Genomic DNA, 18,505 nt, shown 5'->3' with positions numbered 1-18,505 from the left:
CTGAAGCCCGCGTGCTGGTTAGGTGCCAGACACCTGAGGTCTCACACGGGGCTGGGCTTGCTAGAAACCAGTGGCTTCCCCCAGGAAGGAACTGAGCTGAGCTGCTGCATCCTGCACCACGATTTAACTGGCAGATGTTATTGCTGGGCCACTCTCTATCATCTTTGAAAGGTCATGGAAAACAGGAGAGGTGCCTGAGGACTGGAGGAAGGGCAATATCACTCCAGTCTTCAAAAAGGGCAAGAAGGAGGACCCAGGGAACTACAGACTAGTTAGTCTCACCTCTGTCACTGGGAAGGTAATGGAGCAACTTGTTCTGGATGTCATCTCCAAATGCGTTGAAGAACAGAAAGTTATTGGAAGTGGTCAACATGGATTTACCAAGGATAAATCATGCTTGACCAATCTGATAGCCTTTTATGATGTTATAACTGGATGGCTGGATGAGGGGAGAGCAGCAGATGTCATCTACCTTGACTTCAGCAAGGTTTTTGACACTGTCTCCCATAACATCCTCATAAGGAAACTGAGCAAGTGTGGGCTAGATGAGGGGGCAGTGAGGTGGATTGAGAACCAGCTGTGTGACAGAACTCGGCGGGTTGTGATTAATGGAGCAGGGTTGAGTTAGAGGCCTGTAACCAGTGGTGTCCCCCAAGGGTCAATACTTGGTCAGTCTTGTTCAACATATTCATCAATGACCTGGAAGAGGGGACAGAGTGTATCCTCAGCAAGTTTGCTGATGATACCAAACGGGGAAGGCTGGCTGGCACTCCAGAGGGCTGTGCTGCCATCCAGTGTGACCTGGACAGGCTGGAGAGCTGGGCAGAGAAGAACCTAATGAGGTTCAACAAGGGCAAGTTGTTCAACAAGGACCTTGTTCAACAAGGTCCTGCACCTGGGGAGGAAGAATGCCAGGCACAAATATAGGTTAGGGGTGGACCTGCTGGAAAGCACTTCTGAGGAGAAGGATCTGGGGGTCCTGGTGGATAGTAAATTATCCATGAGCCAGCAATGTGCCCTTGTTGCCAAGAGGGCCAATGGAATCCTGGGCTGCATAGGGAAGAGTGTGGCCAGTAGGTCGAGGGAGGTCATTCTCCCCCTCTACTCCGCACTGGTGAGGCCACAACTGGAATACTGCGTCCAGTTCTGAGCTCCCCAGTTCAAGAGAGACGGGGAACTACTGGGGAGAGTCCAGCGTAGGGCAACAAAGATGATGAAGGGATTGGAGCATCTCCCTTATGAGGAAAGGCTGAGAAGAGCTGGGACTCTTTAGCCTGGAGAAGAGAAGGCTGAGGGAAGACCTTATTAATGCTTACAAGTACCTAAAGGGTGGGTTGAAGGAGGAGGGAGCCAGACTCTGTTCAGTGGTGTCCAGTGACAGGATGAGGCGCAACGGGCACAAGCTGGAACATAGGAAGTTCCATTCAAATATGAGGAAGAACTTCTTTACAGGGAGGGTGACCGAGCACTGGAACAGGCTGCCCAGGGAGGTCATGGAGTCCCCTTCTCTGGAGATTTTCAAGACCCGCCTGGATGCAGTCTGGAGTAACGTGCTGTAGGCAATGCTGCTTTAGCAGGGGAGTTGGACTAGATGATCTCTAGAGGTCCCTTCCAACTCTGACAATTCCATGATTCTGTGGTCCCTTGTCACTGCTGGGTGAAGGATCTTCTCTGGTAATCTGGATGAGGGGAGTGAGTGCACTGTCAGTAAGTTTGCAGATGACACCAAGTTGGGCAGGAGTGTTGATCTGCTTGAGGGTAGGAAGGCTTTAGAGAGGGATCTGGACAGGCTGGATCAACGGGCCAATGGTATGAGGTTTAACAAGGCAAAGTGCCGGGTCCTGCACTTGGTTCCAATAGCATCCTGGCTTGTATCAGACACAGTGTGAGCAAGAGGACTAGGGAAGTGATCATCCCCCTGTATTCAGCACTGGTAAGACCCCACCTCAAATACTGTGTTCAGTTCTGGACCCCTCACTCCAAGATAGACATTGAGGTGCTGGAGTGCATCCAAAGAGGAGCAATGATGCTGGTGAAGGGTCTAGAGAACAAGTCCTGTTGGAAGCAGTTGAGAGAACTGGGCTTGTTTAGTCCAGAGGAAAAAAAGGCTGAAGGGAGATCTTACTGTTTTCTACAGCTACCTGAAAGGAGGCTGCAGCCAGGTGGGTGGTAGGACGAAAGGAAACAGCCTCAAGTTGCACGATGGGAGGTTTAGGATGGATATTAGGAATAATTTCTTCACCAAAACGGTTGTCGAGCATTGGAACAGGCTGCCCAGGGAAGCGGCTGAGTCACCATCCCTGGGATTTCCCAACACGCTGCTAATTGCAGGCACAAATACAGTGCTGCCACTGCTTCTGGATGCACTGGTAGCAGCACGTTGTGCCTTTAGCAACTGTTGCCCTTGCACTCTGCTTTCAGCGGAACATTTCCCCGGGATACTGCTGGCCTTTCCAAGCATCTCGGAGCCAGGTGGACATTCAGTTACCCGCACAAGTCCGACCAACTGCAATCACTGTGCAGCACCCCTTGAAAAAGTCCTCTGCACTCGGGGACATCAGCAGCGCCCCCCAAGATTTCACTGTCTTTGTAAGTCTCTGCCAGGCACTTGGGACTGGGACCTGATGCTGGGGAAAAGCTGTAAGGGGAACTTGCTAGTCCCTGCGCATCTTCTGAGATATACGTGCTGGTCTCTCCCAAGACTGCTGTGCCCTGAGGGGACATTTCAGGGGATGCAGAAGGTGGTGTCATCCCATCTTAAGTCTTGCTCAGTGCCTTTTGGCCTAACAGCTCAGCTCCACTGCATCCTGAGCCAGACTGAGCTGGATCTGGGGGAGAGGGTGTGGGTTGCAGGCCCAGATCCAAATCTGGCATACCTGTTTCCTCATGGCTGAGTCAAGCCTGAGCTGCTCCCCTCTGCTTTATCTCCAAGGGAGTGGATGTGGAAGGAGAAGAGGAAACTCTGCTTGGGACGTTCAGGTTCGACATCGAGAGGGAGCCAACTCAGACCTTCCCTCTGCAGGTACAGGGAGTGTGTGTGGGCAAGAGGCCAGGGCAAAAATGCAGGTTTGGCAGCAAGTCAGCGGGAGAAGGAGTGTGGACGGTCCTTTGCAGGGGAGGGTCACCACCTTGGCTGAGGGAGATGGGGCAGGGTTTGGAGAGCTGACCAGCACCCAGCAAGGTCAGCAAAAGTAGAGTGAGAGCCAGGTTGGCCCCATCATCATGCAGGGCCACAGAGCTCCCTGCCTATGCCTGCTGCTTCTGGCAGAGCCCACCATGGCCGTGCCACTCCACGTGTGCTGTGCGCTGCCCTGAACCGCACGCAAGTGTTGGGTGGCGACAGCCAGCAGGCAGCACCACGGGGCAGCCCTGCACCCAGTTGCAGGGTGGCTGGCCTCCCCGGGCCTGGGCTCTGCTGGGGAGGCGGGAGGAGGAGCTGCTGGGTGCTGCCACAGCCCATGCCCAGGAGCACTCCCTGGCCACTCCGCCAGCACCGGGGCTGCCGCAGAGGGAAGCAGTGGTGGGACAGGTACCGAGCCACAGGCAGGCGGCGGTGGCAGGGAGGACACCCTGCCCCAGCAGCAGGACTTTCCCCGGGCTCCATTTCCCTGGCCAGCAAGCCTCAGAGCTTCACAGTGGCCCAGCCCGGAGGAAGATGTGCAGGGCCTGCTGCCGCTCCTCACACGTGTCGTTTTGCCATGTTTTCTCTGCAGAATAAGCTTCCCAGAGCCTTTCAGTTTATCCGTCTTCTCGTGCAGAGCAACTGGGGACAGTCTGGCTATGCCTGCATTTATCGAGTGCAGGTTCATGGGAGGATAACAGGACCGCTGCCATCGGCCAGGCACAAGGAGACCTTCTGCTGTCCAAATAAAAAATGACAAACCAAAAAAACCCCCCCGAGCAGAGGCATGTGGCTGTTAGTCTGAAGCATAGCGAGGTGGTTTCACAGGACCTCTCAAAGGCCACATGGTGCAGCGGGGAACCTGGGTGGATGTGAGAGTGTGGAGTGTGGAGACCTGGCCCGGGGTTGTGCCGCCCAGGGCTCGGGAGGGATTCCCTGCACAGCCCGGGAGAGGCTGCTCCGCTGGGTTCAGCGGCGCGGGATTGGCTCTGCCTGGCGTGGTGGGCCGGCTGTGCCCGCTGCCGGGGAAGCTGGAGCCGGCTGTGACCGGCCCAGGGCAGCGTTCGCCAGGCACCTGGGGTGTGGGTGCTGGTGTGGCAGCCCCACGTTGGACCCTGTCCCGAGGAGCAGCCAGAACCCCGGGGGGATCCTGGCTCAGCTTTCCCCCTACACCCCGCAGCCATGGGGCATCCCCAGGCCCAGCCCTCTGGCCTGACAGGGAGATGGCAGCCCTGAGGCTCCAGCCCAGCCGTGGGGGCCCTGTGGAAGGGCACAGGCCTGTGAAGGCCTCTGCAGTGTGCGATGGGCTGGGAGCAGCCTTCAGGGGAGTGAGGGCACAGACCCAGGAACTGTGGCGTGGTGTCTGCTGGCAGCTGGAAGCAGCCAGGGAAGGCAAGACAGGAGGGCTCTGGAGCACCTCTCTTAGGAGGAAAGGCTGAGAGACCTGGGTCTGTTTAGCCTGGAGGAGACCGAGAGGCGATCTCTTCAATGCTTATCAGTATCTAAGGAGCGGGTGTCAAGAGGATAGGGCCAGACTTTTCCGTGGTGTCCAGCGACGGGACAAGGAGCAACAGGCACAAGCTATAACACAGGAAATTCGTTGTCAACGTGAGGAAAAACTTCTTTACTTTGAGGGTGACAGAGCACTGGGACAGGCTGGCCAGAGAGAGGCGGTGGACTCTCCTTGTCTGGAAATACTGAAAACCTGCCTGGATGGATTCCTGTGCAACCTGTTCCAGGTGAAGCTGCTCTGGCAGGGCTGTTGGAGGAGGTGATCTCCAAAGATGATCTTCCATGGGACCTTCCGTGCCTAAACCATAACACCTGTGCAATGGGGTATACATGTGCCTGGGAATTGGGGCAGTGGTTTTACTCTTCAGCTCTTTTTACTTTTAAGCCTCTTCTGACTTACTGGACTTTCTGAAATTAAAGGCATATTGTCCGGATACTGTTTCCAGAGACTGACAAGAATGATTGTTTCTAATCTATGCCAAGGAATGGTATGCAGAGAGGCTCTTGCTTATACTTATTGCTGTAACAACCAAGGTCAGCTCACTTTCTTGTTTGCCCCATTGGAGGGTCAGAAGCCAAAAATGTCGAAGGGTCGCAGCTGTGGGGAGGAGTGGGGTGGAGCATCTGTCACTTGTCTCAGAGGCCAGTCCTGCCCAAACCACAACAAATGGGTACATATGTGCAGGGTTTGAACAGATGGTTTCAGTGAATTAACGTAAAATAAAACAGTTACTTGGATTGGGACAGGTCAACAGGATGCCAGGAAACGGTGTGCTGATATGGGGAGGTCACATGGCTACTTAGATCTTAACACCATGCAGACTGTAATACTGATTGTGAATGAAATTGTAGTATATGAGCTAAATTAATCTTTTAATCATTTACAGCTGAATAAGGTATTCATCTTTATAGCACATTTTATAGTCAAAGAACAATATAAATTTCTTAGTCTTATCCATCCATGTGGAGTGGTTCTAGCTGTACTATTAAACCTGCACTAACCCATTCTGACCAGCGCATGGGCACTGTTGGCTGCTCCTGCCTTTGTCCATCACGGCACGAGGCTTGCACCTGGTCAGGCACATGATCTTAGAATAAAAGAATCCAATCTTGCCTGTATTTGAAGTTTTTGCTTAAAAGAAGTAGTAACAAAAAATAATTTAGATGTATAATAGAGGGAACTGGCAAGTTATAGCTGGTATGGAAAGCATAGTGGAGAAAACCTATTTTCGTTTAACATGGGCAGTGTCAAGCTAGCTGGGGAGGAAACTGTCTGGTGTAGTGACAAGCTGAACCTATTTGACTCCTTTGTGGCATGTTGACTTGTTAAAATCAGTTTGTTTTGAATGAGTTAAAGGAGAAAAGAAACTGATACCCAGAGGAGATGAAATGTTGAGAGGAACTGGTTATTTTAACTTGAGAAAGCTGGTGTAAGGTTCTACGAAGTGATTTAACATGAGGTAGTTAATGCTCCCTTGCACTGCTCCATTTGCAAGTGCATATGTAGGCTGAATTTAGGCTTACCACTTGCCTTGGTGCCTGAGATGTCATAAGGGACAGCGAATATTCATTTAATTCCTCTATTGCATTATGAAATACAATGAAAAACTTCCATTAGGGAAGCAATTTGTGGCATTTTAAGGGTGTTAGAAAGACATAAAATTGTGCATATGTTTAGCTGTAGTCTTACAGTCTGCTGTAATGAACATATATATAGCTAGATTACCTTTTAAGGGCATATCTTTCTTGCATGGAATCGAAGATCAGATAATAATCTTTCTAGAATAATGATATTTTACGTCTACTTGGAAATACAGCTGTGCTTTGTAAACTTATTTCCTCTTCTCATTCTAGGTTAGGGTGGTCTGTGCCACAGGCAGAGAAATAAACAGCAGTCTGTGCTGCAGCTTCGTATCACTCAGTTCCCTCTTCCGGTCATTGCTTTTAATGAACTGTTTGTTTCTGAATTAAGCAATAAAGGTAGATGATTATGGGAGACTGTATCCTGAATCATGCAATGTTACTGTTATGCTTTGCTCAGTGAAATAATCAAGAAAGTGGCTGAGGAAGAAAAATTTATTATTTAAAAAAACCCAAACAAAACAACAAACCAACCAAAAACCAAAACCACAAAAAAACCCATCCCCTCCCTTACCCCCCAACCTGGTGGACTAAGTCAAGTGTAACTGTTCTGTGAGTAAGAGTGGACAACTGATCTGTTAACACAGATAAGAGAATAAAACACCTGGCACGGCTCTGTCTTTGTAAGAAATCTGGAAGGGACCATCTTCTGTTTTCACCCTCTGTAATGTTTGTGACACCCAGGATGGCATCTCCAGCTCTTCACGGAGAGGGAAACATGTAAAAGTATTTTGCAAGAGGAAAGAAAAACTTTTGTGTGTCTGGGAGATACAATGAGTGTGAAGAAGTTTGCCTGTTTAAATCAGTAGAAGGCTAAGCTCATATAGTGATTACAGTTTGGAAAAAAGTGTTTGTGTAAAATTTATGGAAATAGCTGTAGCAGTATTTAATATTTTTCTTGAACTAAATACATTTTTTAATTGATTTCATGATGATTATAGTATGTTATGTGTTTACCTTCTACAGCTGTAATTTTGCAAAAGTGATACATCTCCATGGCCAGGCCAGTTTTTCCAAAGTAATAAACATTCCAACTAAGTGAAAAGACCTGGTCCCATGTTGTGCATTTTATATACCACTCTCATTGTTCTTACTCTTTTTGTTTTATACTGTCATAGGTGATAAAGGATTCATTTTTGCTTCACACTGGCAGTATGTCCTCTCCAAGGTTGCTTAAGCAACATCAGGGCATCCAAAGGGTTTGCTCATGTGAATAATTCTGCTCAGCTTGATTTATGGCTTTTTTAAGCCTCCCAAATACCTGTGTGCTGAGCACAAAATAGTATCATAAATCTGCTCAGAGCGAGTACCAGACTGGGAATGAAGCCAACTACAAAGCAATGGGTGCAACAACAGAACAAACATACAGAGCCAGGTGTCAGACTAAAAAAAACAGTTTATCTGACCTCTTCATCAAGACATAATCACCTGCAGAGAATTGCCTTTGCAATGACATCTGTTTGCACAGGAGGCTGGGGAGAAAGCAAAACGATAGATTAAGACTAGCTTTTATCAAAATAAAATCAAATACAGGAGCCAGATTTCCCAGTGTACTGTGATAGTCCTAACCTCCTCTATTATACAGCTAGGGAAAGCAACTGGGTGAATTTTAGAGTATTTTTTGTCTTCTCTATTCATTCTCTTCCCATTTAATGTCAGAATTCAGTCCTGTGCTCTACTGGCATTTATAATTGTTGCTCAGTTACTAATTTTGTCCAAGTATCCAACCTGTTCCCATGTAAGTATTTGTATTCGCACAGCACTTACAGTCTCTAATTGAGATCAAGGCCTCATTTAATTAGCAGTGTGTATGTATTAAAATACACATAGGAGTATAAATGCATATACACATTTTTTAATACATATATACATATGCACACGCACATCTGTCCTTTGAGTCTAAATGGTCAAGAGAAATAAAGGTGAGGAGGAAGAAAATATTTTCCCTGAATGAAAATAGGTAAAGAAAGCTTAACTGCATTGTGGAATTATAAATCATGCTGAGGAGACAGGATGACAGTAGTATTCAACAGATCCCTGGCCCACCACTGAGAGCGTTATTTTATTTCAATGTGTTCTTCCACTGCTAAAATATTAAGAAACTAAGGATATTTCTGAAACAACTTCTTTAAAATTCTCATGGTACTTCCTGTAGAATTTTTGAGGGAGAGAGAATCTAAGATAGATAATATAAGATATACATAACATTCTAATATCCAGTTGAAATAAAAAGAAGGTTGCCAAAAAAAAGACAATGAAGTCATAAAGCAGAAAATGAAAGTGGTGTCAAAAGCATACACAAGGGGGAAAACCTTAAAAACCAAAAAATGATGAAAGAAAACTTCTCCTACAGAATAATTTAATTTCAAGATTTTGAAGAAACAGGAGCCCACAAATGATCTTCAAGCACTCCAGCCTGTCTCTCAGAATTCATACGCAGGGAAGGAGGAACGTGAGAGCTTATCTTTATCATGAATGATTTTGGCTTGATACTAATTGGCCTCATGTTGTGCACCACCACCATCTCCAGTCTTCAGTGTAATCATCTTCCTTTACAGCAAAGAAAAATGATTGAGAACAGCCTGCAACTTTTGGACAAAATGGGCAAAAAGTTTCCTCAGCAATGTCTGAGAGAGAAAATGTCTTTCCGATTTCCTGAGCAGGTTCTAAAACCCAGACAGAGAGAAGCTGTCAAAATGGCCATTGAAGAAATCTTCCATCACATCTTCTATATCTTTAGCAAAAATCTGACTCTAGCTGCTTGGGATGGGACAGCTCTAGAACAATTCCAAAATGGACTTTATCAGCAAATTGAGCAGTTGGAGGCATGTGTAATCAAGAAGCAAACCCACTGTTTTCGGAATAAAGAAGTCAACAGGCTGAAACTGAAAAAGTACTTCCAAAAAATAGACTGTTTTCTTAAAGACAAAGAACACAACCTGTGCTCCTGGGAGATCAGCCGTGCAGAAATGAGGAGATGTCTTCAGTTGATTGATAAAGTCGTAAGGAGGCTTAACAACTAAGGTACAAAGATTTTGACCTGACATAACTTAGCTTTAAAAATATTTATTATTTGTACTATGATCTATCTAGTAGCAGTGCTTCTAGTTAATTTTGATCATATTTAAATAATTACATTGCTGAAGTTTATTTTTGCAAATGTAATGCATTACTCGATGTAAGTAAATTTTTCTCATGGTAAGCAAAGCATCTACACTAGCTATAAATTAACCTATATGACTTTTCAGTGAGGGTTATTCCATTGGAAGGGATTGTAATCTTATGATAAATAGTGGCATCCTATGGTTTTTTCTGCTGAGAAAATGTGCTGTTACTTTCCATCTCTATTTCACCTACATATAGAGAATCATATATTTGAATGGACTCCACATCCCTCACCTTAGAGGAATTGCTAGATTTGTACTGAGTGAGTCTGCATCAAAAATAAAGTACATAACGTTTATTTTAGTGGTCCTGTCTTAGGCTGAGACCATTCATTATTCTTTCAAAGCTTGTACGCCCTTTTCCAAGAGTGTATTTTTTTTTACATTTGAGTCATTCTAACATTTGCTTTGTTCAAAGAGGCGAAGTAACTAGAAGGATTTGTCTACGTAGGCTATTGTTTGCAGTAGCTGTGGCTTCTCCGATAACTTCTCAGTTGGACATTGTTACTTTTAATTGAAGTGTCTTTGCCTCCTCTAACTATCTGAGGGAAAGGCTTTTTTTTTCCCCTTCCTGCGGTGTTTAACTTCTTTCACAAGCTTATTTGTGAAATAACTTCTCTACATAAGAGTACCCTAAAGCCACATCCACCAGTGGTACATCCTGCTTATTCACGGATGTATTCATCCTGGCTACCGCAATCTCAAACTTCACTTCCATGTTTTATTGCTGCATGAAATTTTCTGCCTCTTTCCCTTTGCTCACAAATTGACCCACAGAAACATATAGCCCGTGGTATTCCAATGAATTTCCCCTCCAAATCACACAGCCTTGAGTAATAATTGCAATATAATAAAGTTCTTTAAAACTACTTGCAATGGACTAGGCAAAAATCCGCTAATGGCTTTGAGATCAAGCCCAGATTTTCCCTTGGGAAATTGTCCCTGGGTAACTCCATTTCAAATGGCTGTGTTTTCCCTAGTCGCTTGCTGTATGTTAGCAAGGGGGGAAACAGACTTATATCCAGGCTCTATTACCTAATTAATACTGGTAAAAATTTGGTAAAAAACCCAACAACTTCCAAAAAAAAAGCTATTTTCTGTGGCCAAGGCTGATACACATTTGGCACAAGCTTCTGGGTCTGGCATAAAGAAGCAAAGGAGAGAGAGCATGGTTGTGGCTCCCAAGAAAGGATGGTGTTAGTCCCAGAGGGCTGAAATTGCTAGAGGTTGGTTTAAGCGTCAGGTGAGGAGCCACTTTCAAGCTTTCCCTGATCTCATTGAGAAGAGTATCATTCAAAGGGGTGATAAAAAGGTACATCTGAACAAAAAATTGCCTGGTAAGAACAATATCAATGGTACACCAGATCTCAGGTACCATATCTATGACACGGGTCTCTTTTGCAGGGTGTAGATACTGTCCTCTCTGCCACTTACGGATGCAAGCTAAAGAAGTGACGAGAGACACATGGCTAGCAGGTCTGAAAAACCAGATAACAACTTCACCTTGATCCAGAACAACAGAAAAGACAAACGAAACAGAGCAAAGTATCAGTGCTGATTTTCTGCCTGGTGACACACTGCCACAAATGTTACAGGAAAACGTGTATTTCTTGGGCTTATTAACTAGCAGCACTTGAAATGCCCTGCAAGACTGTTTCAAATCTTATTTCTGCTGCTTGTTTGGTTTTTGCACTTCTTCAAGCCTTTACAATAAAAGGACAATCAGCCTACTTCCCTTTCTGGTTCTGATATCCTGGGTGGCTTCTGCAATGCAATAAACTGCTATTGAAATGACCCCATTTTTTACTGAAACTTGGAAATAGCATGAAATATTTTCAGCTGCTCCCTCATGAAGGATCCCAGTTTTTATTGCCTCACTTGCCTGCAGTGGGAGTATGTTAATTGATGTTAATTCATGGCCCACTAATTGTTCAGAAACTCTCATACCATTAACCTTTCTTTTTAGTTCGTAACTACCCTTAAAAATCTTGCTGCTAAATGAAAATATGTTTTGACGTATTTCAGCCAACGGGGTACTTTGCAGTGCAGAAAAAAAAACAGAACGGGCACTAGAGGGCAAAGTGAGATTATAGACAAGTGTAAGAATTGTAGTTGAATGTACATGTATTTTGGCAAGAAAGTGTTTCAGCTCTTTATGAGCGTGCTGCTTATCAATAAACTGCTATTGGGGTCGCAGAAGGGAATGAAAAGAAAAATGAACTATTCCTGAAAGAAAGAAGAATGTCTCAGAGATGATGGACAGGAGCTCATAAACCAGCATTTGATTTCAATTAATTTTTGGCCAGCTGTGAGGTAAAAGAAAATATTTGTACTGAGGCAATGTCTAAAATACCCATTTAAAGATGGGGACCCTGGAACAGATATAGCTGCTGAACAAATAAAAAGAAAATAGCAAACCAATATATCTTTCCTTTCTTCTTACTTTTTACAGAAAGGTAAAGAGTCTTTAGGGTAAAGGAAGAAAGCTGAACAGTCAGAATATCCTCTCTCTTCTCCTTGCCGTTGTAACATTTTGGAGCAATCTGCATTTTATCACTATTGTGTTACCAGGTCAGGTGTATCATAGAAGAAGCTGTATATTATGCCCTTGGCTAACTGAAACCCTCTGGTATCTCTTCCAGTTTGTGTTTTTCTAGTAGTTAACAAAACATAGAAAAATACAGTTTTTAACATAGGACAACAAGAAAAACTTCTAGAAGTATATCAGAGATAAAGGCAGGACTACAGAAGATGTGGGCCCTCTCTGGAAGGAAACAGGAGACCTGGTCACCCAGGATATGGAGAAGGCTGAGGCACTGAATGATTTTTTCACCTCAGTCTTCACTGGCAAGGGCTCTAACCAGACCACCCAAGTTGCAGAAGGCAAAAACAGGGACTATGAGAATGAAGAACTGGCCACTGTAGGAGAAGATCAGGTTTGAGACCATCTAAGGAACCTGAACGTCCACAAGTCCATAGGACCTGATGAAATCCATCGAGGGGTCTTGAGGGAGCTGACAGATGAAGTTGCCAACCCACTGTCCATTGTATTTGAGAAGTCTGGTGAAGTTCCTGCTGACTGGAAAGGGGTAAACATAACCCCCATTTTCAAAAAGGGAAAAAAGGAAGATTCAGGGAACTATAGGCTGGTCAGTCTCACCACTGTGCCCAGCAAGATCATGGAGCAGATCCTCCTGGAATTGCTGCTAAGACACATGGAAAATAAGGATCTGATTGGTAACAGCCAGCATGGCTTTACTATGGGCAAGTCATGCCTGACAAATTTGGTGGCCACCTACAAATGTGCTACAGCACTGGTAGATAAGGAGAGAGCAACAGACATCATCTACCTGGACTTATGCAAAGCATTTGACACTGTCTCACATGACATCCTGGTCTCTAAATTGGAAAGGCATGGGTTTGATGGATGGACCACTCAGTGGATCAGGAACTGTCTGGATGCCTGCACTCAAAGGGTTGCGGTCAATGGCTCAGTGTCCAAATGGAAACCAGTGACAAGTGGTGTTCCTCAGGGGTCAGTACTGGGACCAGTGCTGTTCAACATCTTTGTTGTAGAAATGGACAGAGGGATTGCGTGCACCCTCAGCAAATTCACCAATGATACCAAGCTGTGTGGTGCGGCCAACGTGCTGAAGGGAAGGGATGCCATCCAGAGGGACCTGGACAGGCTCGAGAGAGATGTGCCTGTGTGAACCTCATGGAGTTCAGCAAGGCCAAGTGCAAGGTCCTGCACCTGGGTCACAGCAATCCCAGGCACAAATACAGGTTGGGCAGAGAATGGATTGAGAGCAGCCCTGAGGAGAAGGATGTGGGGGTGTTAGTGTATGAGAAGCTCAACATGAGCCAGCAATGCAGGCTGCCAGCCCAGAAAGCCAACCGTATCCTGGGCTGTATCAAAAGAAGCATGGCCAGCAGGTAGAGGGAGGTGATTCTGCCCCTCTACTCCACTCTGGTGAGACCCCACCTGGAGTACTGCATCCAACTCTGGAGTCCTCAGCACAGGAAGGACATGGACCTATTGGAGCGGGTCCAGAGGAGGGCCACGAAGATGATCAGAGGGCTGGAGCACCTCTCCTGTGAGGACAGGCTGAGTTGGGGTTGTTCAGCCTGGAGAAGAGAAGGCTCCGGAGAGACCTTATAGCAGCCTTCCAGTACCTAAAGGCAGCCTACAGGAGAGATGGGGAGGGACTCTTTGTCAGGGAGTGGAGTGACAGGACGAGGGTTAATGGTTTTACATTGAAAGAGGGGAGATTTAGATTAGATATTAGGAGGAAATTCTTTACTGTGAGGGTGGTGAGACACTGGAACAGGTTGCCCAGGGAAGCTGTGGATGCCCTATCCCTGGAGGTGTTCAAGGCCAGGCTGGATGGGTCTTTGAGCAACCTCTAGTGGAGGTGTCCCTGCCCGTGGCAGGGGGGGTTGGAACTCGATGATCTTGAAGATCTCTTCCAACCCGAACCATTCTATTATTCTGTGATTCTATGAGTATTTTCAAATGAAAATTAATAAAATAGTGAATAAGAAATCTCAAATTCCCATTGAAAATTTAACATAGATGAAACAAAATGCTTCCAAGATGGGACTGCGTGTAGGTCAAAAAGTTTCATAAATTTTCTCATAGGAGTCACACACCAGTGCTGTGCAGCACAGCCTCCAGTCACTGTGGTGGCTGTTCTCAGGGCTATTCTTGCAGCACCTTGTTACATGTGCTGTGCTGCACTTTTGTGGAAACTGCACTAAAAATGGTAGGGTTTCATCTATGCAGAGTCTGTTTTCTGGAGTGGATTTATGGGATTGGGGTCAAACGCCTTGTATCACACATGAAACTTCAGAGTAGCTACAGCAGAACTGAAGAATGCTTATTCCAGACTTTACTCTGGAAAAAATTATTCACAAGTCACAGTCAACTACAGCTTTCCAAAGCAATTCTTACATGAGTTTGGCCTGTTCTGGCTTTAGTTCATTTTTAAATTGGGGAAAAAAAAACCCCAAACCAAACCAAAACATAACCCCAAACCCCAAACAGAGAAAAAATCCAAAGGAAAACAGGACAAAACCTGTGGAAATAACTCTCCAAATAATCATTCAGGACTAGCCCTTGTTGCTAGGAAGGACAGCTGTGAAGTCCTTCAGAGCAGCCGTAGGTAAGTTGCAGTGGTGGCTGGAGAGGGGATCAAGAACTGCAGTTGGGGAGGCAGTGCTCACGGATTCCATCATCCTGCCAGTCCTCACCCCTTCCAACCCAGCCTGCCCCTTGTCAGGGGTAGCCTTAAATTGTTTCCCCCCCTCCCAGCTGGGGAGGAAGACTGGATCCTTCCAGGGAGCAACCAGAGGGGAGACTGAGAAGTGAGGGTGACAAAGATACGGAATAAATCTTAAAAAAAAGTGTTAGTCCTCGGTTTTGACTGGCAGAATAAATTTACTTTGCTTCAGAAATTTAATGCAAAGCAAAACAAACAAACAAAAAAAAGGTGAACAAAGCAACTAAGATTGTATTTGATAGTTTCCAATAAGGTAACTGTGCTTTTTAATATCCAAAAATCTTCCTACTAATCCACATCTAGGCAAGGGTGAGTCATTTGTATGAGTGTTTCCCACACTTCTACTGACATCAAGAAATCCCGCTAAGGTGCAAGGGCTTTTTCAGTGCTGAGTGTTCCTGGAGGAGCAAACTCTGACAGGAAAAGCAAGGACAACCTTCTTTCTCAGCCTGAAGGCTTGCCAGTGCCACAGCCCCTTCTGCAAACTGGAGGGCAGTAATGCACCGCCAAGCCCACCTTGCTTCCCAACACAATTTAGATTCTTCAGTAGTTGTGTCCTGGATGAATTCCTGTTCTGTCTGCACAACTTAAAATTGAAATCCATGGCTCACACGAACTGGCAACTCTTTGTTTTAATTTCAGGGGGGGCTGAGAATGAAGAAGTGGCAAGTGATGAGTAGATGAGCACAGAGAAATTCATGTCCTGCCTCAGCTCCTTCCACAAGAGGCTGCAAGGTTGATTCATTTTATAAGACCAACCTTCTTCAGCCCAAGTGCTTGCAATTAGCATCCTAAAACCACGTTACCTCCAGCAATGAAGAATTCAATCTTCTAAGCAAATAATATAATCTGCTTTTGAAAGCATGGAACTAAACATAATTAACACTCTCCTCTACAAAATAACTGCTAAAACACGGCAATGCCTTTGTGAAGTCAAAATCCACATTAAAGAGCTTAAATATTGAGATTTCAAATAGCAATTCTGCCCCCTGCACACCAGTTATCACCATGTCTACTCACTGTAACTCTTATTGTTGGCTGTATTCCTCAAGTTTCTTATCTTGGTAGGCCAGAGCCTACACAACTTCCTCTGGATTTAGCTGGAGTACTGCGTGTTACTGTTCATTTTCCCAGAAAGGAAATATCTTGACAGACATATTTATATTAAACAGAAAGCTTTTCTTCTACCAAAAAAAAATCCCCACAAAACCCTGGTTTACTTCAAACATTTTTAAAACCATTGCTCTCTCTTTAAGCAATTAATATAATTTCTCTTCAAATCTCTTTGGCTTTGAGGTGGACTCAGTTCTGGTCTCCACTTTCTGGGAAAGGCTCACATTTGCTGTAACAGATCTTTTCTTGTGATTATAATTTTTTTAATAGTTAAAAATAAACTTCTGCTGCTCACGCGGTTGCCCTTGAGACCAGCATTAAACACTGTCACGGCTATTCACATGTATTTAAAAAGGATTTGTGCAAGTAATTTCAAGCGGTAATTCCTCCTTATTGTTATAGCAGCATAGTTGATGGGCCTGTGGGTCTCATCCAGCAACAAAACCGAGTGCAGTGAAATTGTAAAGCTAAAACTCCTGGCAGCTCTGGATCTGTTTGGCAGACCCTTGTGGGCACAATTCTTGCTCACCCAGCACATGTTTCCTTGCCCAAAAGCAGCCGGGAACTTTGGTGTGACTTACTCTGTTTGATGACACCAGCAAGTCAGCTCCGGTGAGGCAGGACCCTTTTTTGCAAGCCAGGGTCTCTGCTGAATTTACAAAATTGCCAGGGTGTGAGAGGCATGAACCTGTCACGGCTGCTGCTTCCTCTTTTGACCAATTTGAGAGTACGGATGAAAACACTGACACTTTTCCCCGTTGCTTGTGGTCTAGAGATGACTTTTCTTCCTCTGCTGCCTCTGGGTAGCCTCCCTTTTCTCGTTGGCAGACGTGCTCACACGACATGAACGCCAGCCAGCACTGGGCAAATACTCTGCCTGCCAGGGGGAAATAAGAGGGTCCAGTACTGCACCACATCAGCCCCACGGCCTCCAGGCAGCCCAGAATTTACTCTTTTGCTTTAGCTGAGATCAGTGGTACCAGAGCATGTGCTTCCAAGTGCACATGTGTTTAAGAGCTGTGATTTACCAGTGCTTAAAACAGTGTAATCCACTGCCCAAGATAGGCTTGAATTCATGTAGCCAAAAGATCTAGTCATGGAGGAAAGGAGACATAAAGTTAACAGCTAGGAACATTGAAAATTAATTTTAAGACACATCTGCATACTGCTTTTATAGCAAGGATTTGGAAACAAAAGCTATGGATAAAAGGAGCAGATGTTTTATCATGGTGATGTTTCCTATTTGAAGAGAAGAAGATTCTTTCTGTACCACGAGAAACATTTCAGGGCTGCTAACTTTACACAGAAAGCATCCCCATGCAGTGGTTCCTGTCACAAGCAATGTGCCCAGACAGAACATGTTTTTTCCCACCTCATGACACGGGGAAACCAAACGCGGTTACAATCTGTTTACACTTTGAGAAATCCAGGAGACTCAGGCTTAAGACATGCTGAACAGTCATGAAACTTGTTTTAAGAGACACTAGCAGTTATATAAAAGTAGTTTTTTAATGCTGATTAAGTAGTTTATAGGCAGAGGTTTGTCTGTAAGAGAAGTAGCTGGAGTGGAGAATATTTTTTGAATTTATTTTCCAAAAATAAAAGCTAGATTTTTTCCAGGTCTTCCCATATCCAACTAACATCTGTTCCAGTAGTGTAATTTAATATCTACTTTCATCTCAATGCCTTTGCAACTTGCAAAATTCTTAAATGTTTTAAGGATAAAAGCCTTTCTCCAAACCCTTTGTGCCTGGAAGCACTTCCACTTCCGTCTAGTCTAATAAAAGCTGTTACCTTTTGTTACTGATCTTCTTTCCTCATATCCTTCGGGCATCACATGACAGAAACGCCACTGCAAATTGCACAGCTAAAGAGACCTTACGTGCGTTTTCAACTGCAAGTTGTACACCAAAAAAAACCCCCTTGTATTTCAGAGAAAGATTTTTTTTTGGTGAAAAACAGATCCCAAGGGCTAGCATAAGGTCCTATTGGCCAGATCTGCTACAACCTGCTGGCTGAATTGCATTCTGCGTCTCCCAAAGAAGAATATGAATATCCATGGAGTAGGATTTATGAGCCCTGTGCCTTGCTTCCATGGCTGAGGTGCGTTGCCACTCAAATGGGTGTATTTATAATAGCTTTATAGTTCAGGTCAGAAGTACACCTTTGAAGCAAATTTCCTAGCTGTTGCCCCTTGCAATGCCTCGTTCCTCATCACAGGGCAGGCTGGGAGTGCACCAACATCATTCCTTTCAGAGGACGACGTCGCTCTTTCCACGTGCCGTTGCACCAGGAGATCTTTCCCCAGCAGGCAATGAGCATCCAGTCCACAGGGCCAAGCTGCTGTCACAGGAAAGCCCCCAAGAGGCTCCAGAGGCGGACACCGCCACCTCAGCACTGGCTGTTTTGCCCTAAAGCCGCTGTGCGGGGGGGGCTGCAGGCCCCCAGGGCCACCCCAGTTGCCCCCCTGCCTCCTGCCAGGCTGTACCGTGGGGGTGGCCAGCACCACGGAAGGGAATTGGTATCCACTCTTGCAGGCTCCCTTGTCACCTGTGGGAGCTTTAGCTTGGTAGCTGCCCACAAGAGGAATTTTCTGCATCACAAAGCTAGGTGCAATTTTGTTGCCTTTGCCTATTTCCCTGATGTTTGAAAAGAGCTGCTCTTCCTACGGC

The 18,505-nt window shown here is 45.4% G+C and overlaps 1 protein-coding gene across 1 annotated transcript; it reads left to right on the top strand.

The window, feature by feature from the left end:
• The first annotated feature begins 8,745 nt into the window (after positions 1 to 8,745).
• Positions 8,746 to 10,849, top strand: LOC141477372 (interferon alpha-10-like). Its single transcript, XM_074166525.1, has 2 exons — positions 8,746 to 9,293; positions 10,843 to 10,849. Exons 1-2 carry the CDS (start codon positions 8,746 to 8,748, stop codon positions 10,847 to 10,849), a joined length of 555 nt encoding a protein of 184 aa, XP_074022626.1.
• The last annotated feature ends 7,656 nt before the right edge of the window (positions 10,850 to 18,505 follow it).

This window comes from Numenius arquata, chromosome Z, assembly GCF_964106895.1.
Source record: "Numenius arquata chromosome Z, bNumArq3.hap1.1, whole genome shotgun sequence".
NCBI lineage: Eukaryota > Metazoa > Chordata > Aves > Charadriiformes > Scolopacidae > Numenius > Numenius arquata.
The sequence above is the reverse complement of the archived record's forward strand: the minus strand, read 5'-3'. Positions and strand labels throughout refer to the sequence as shown.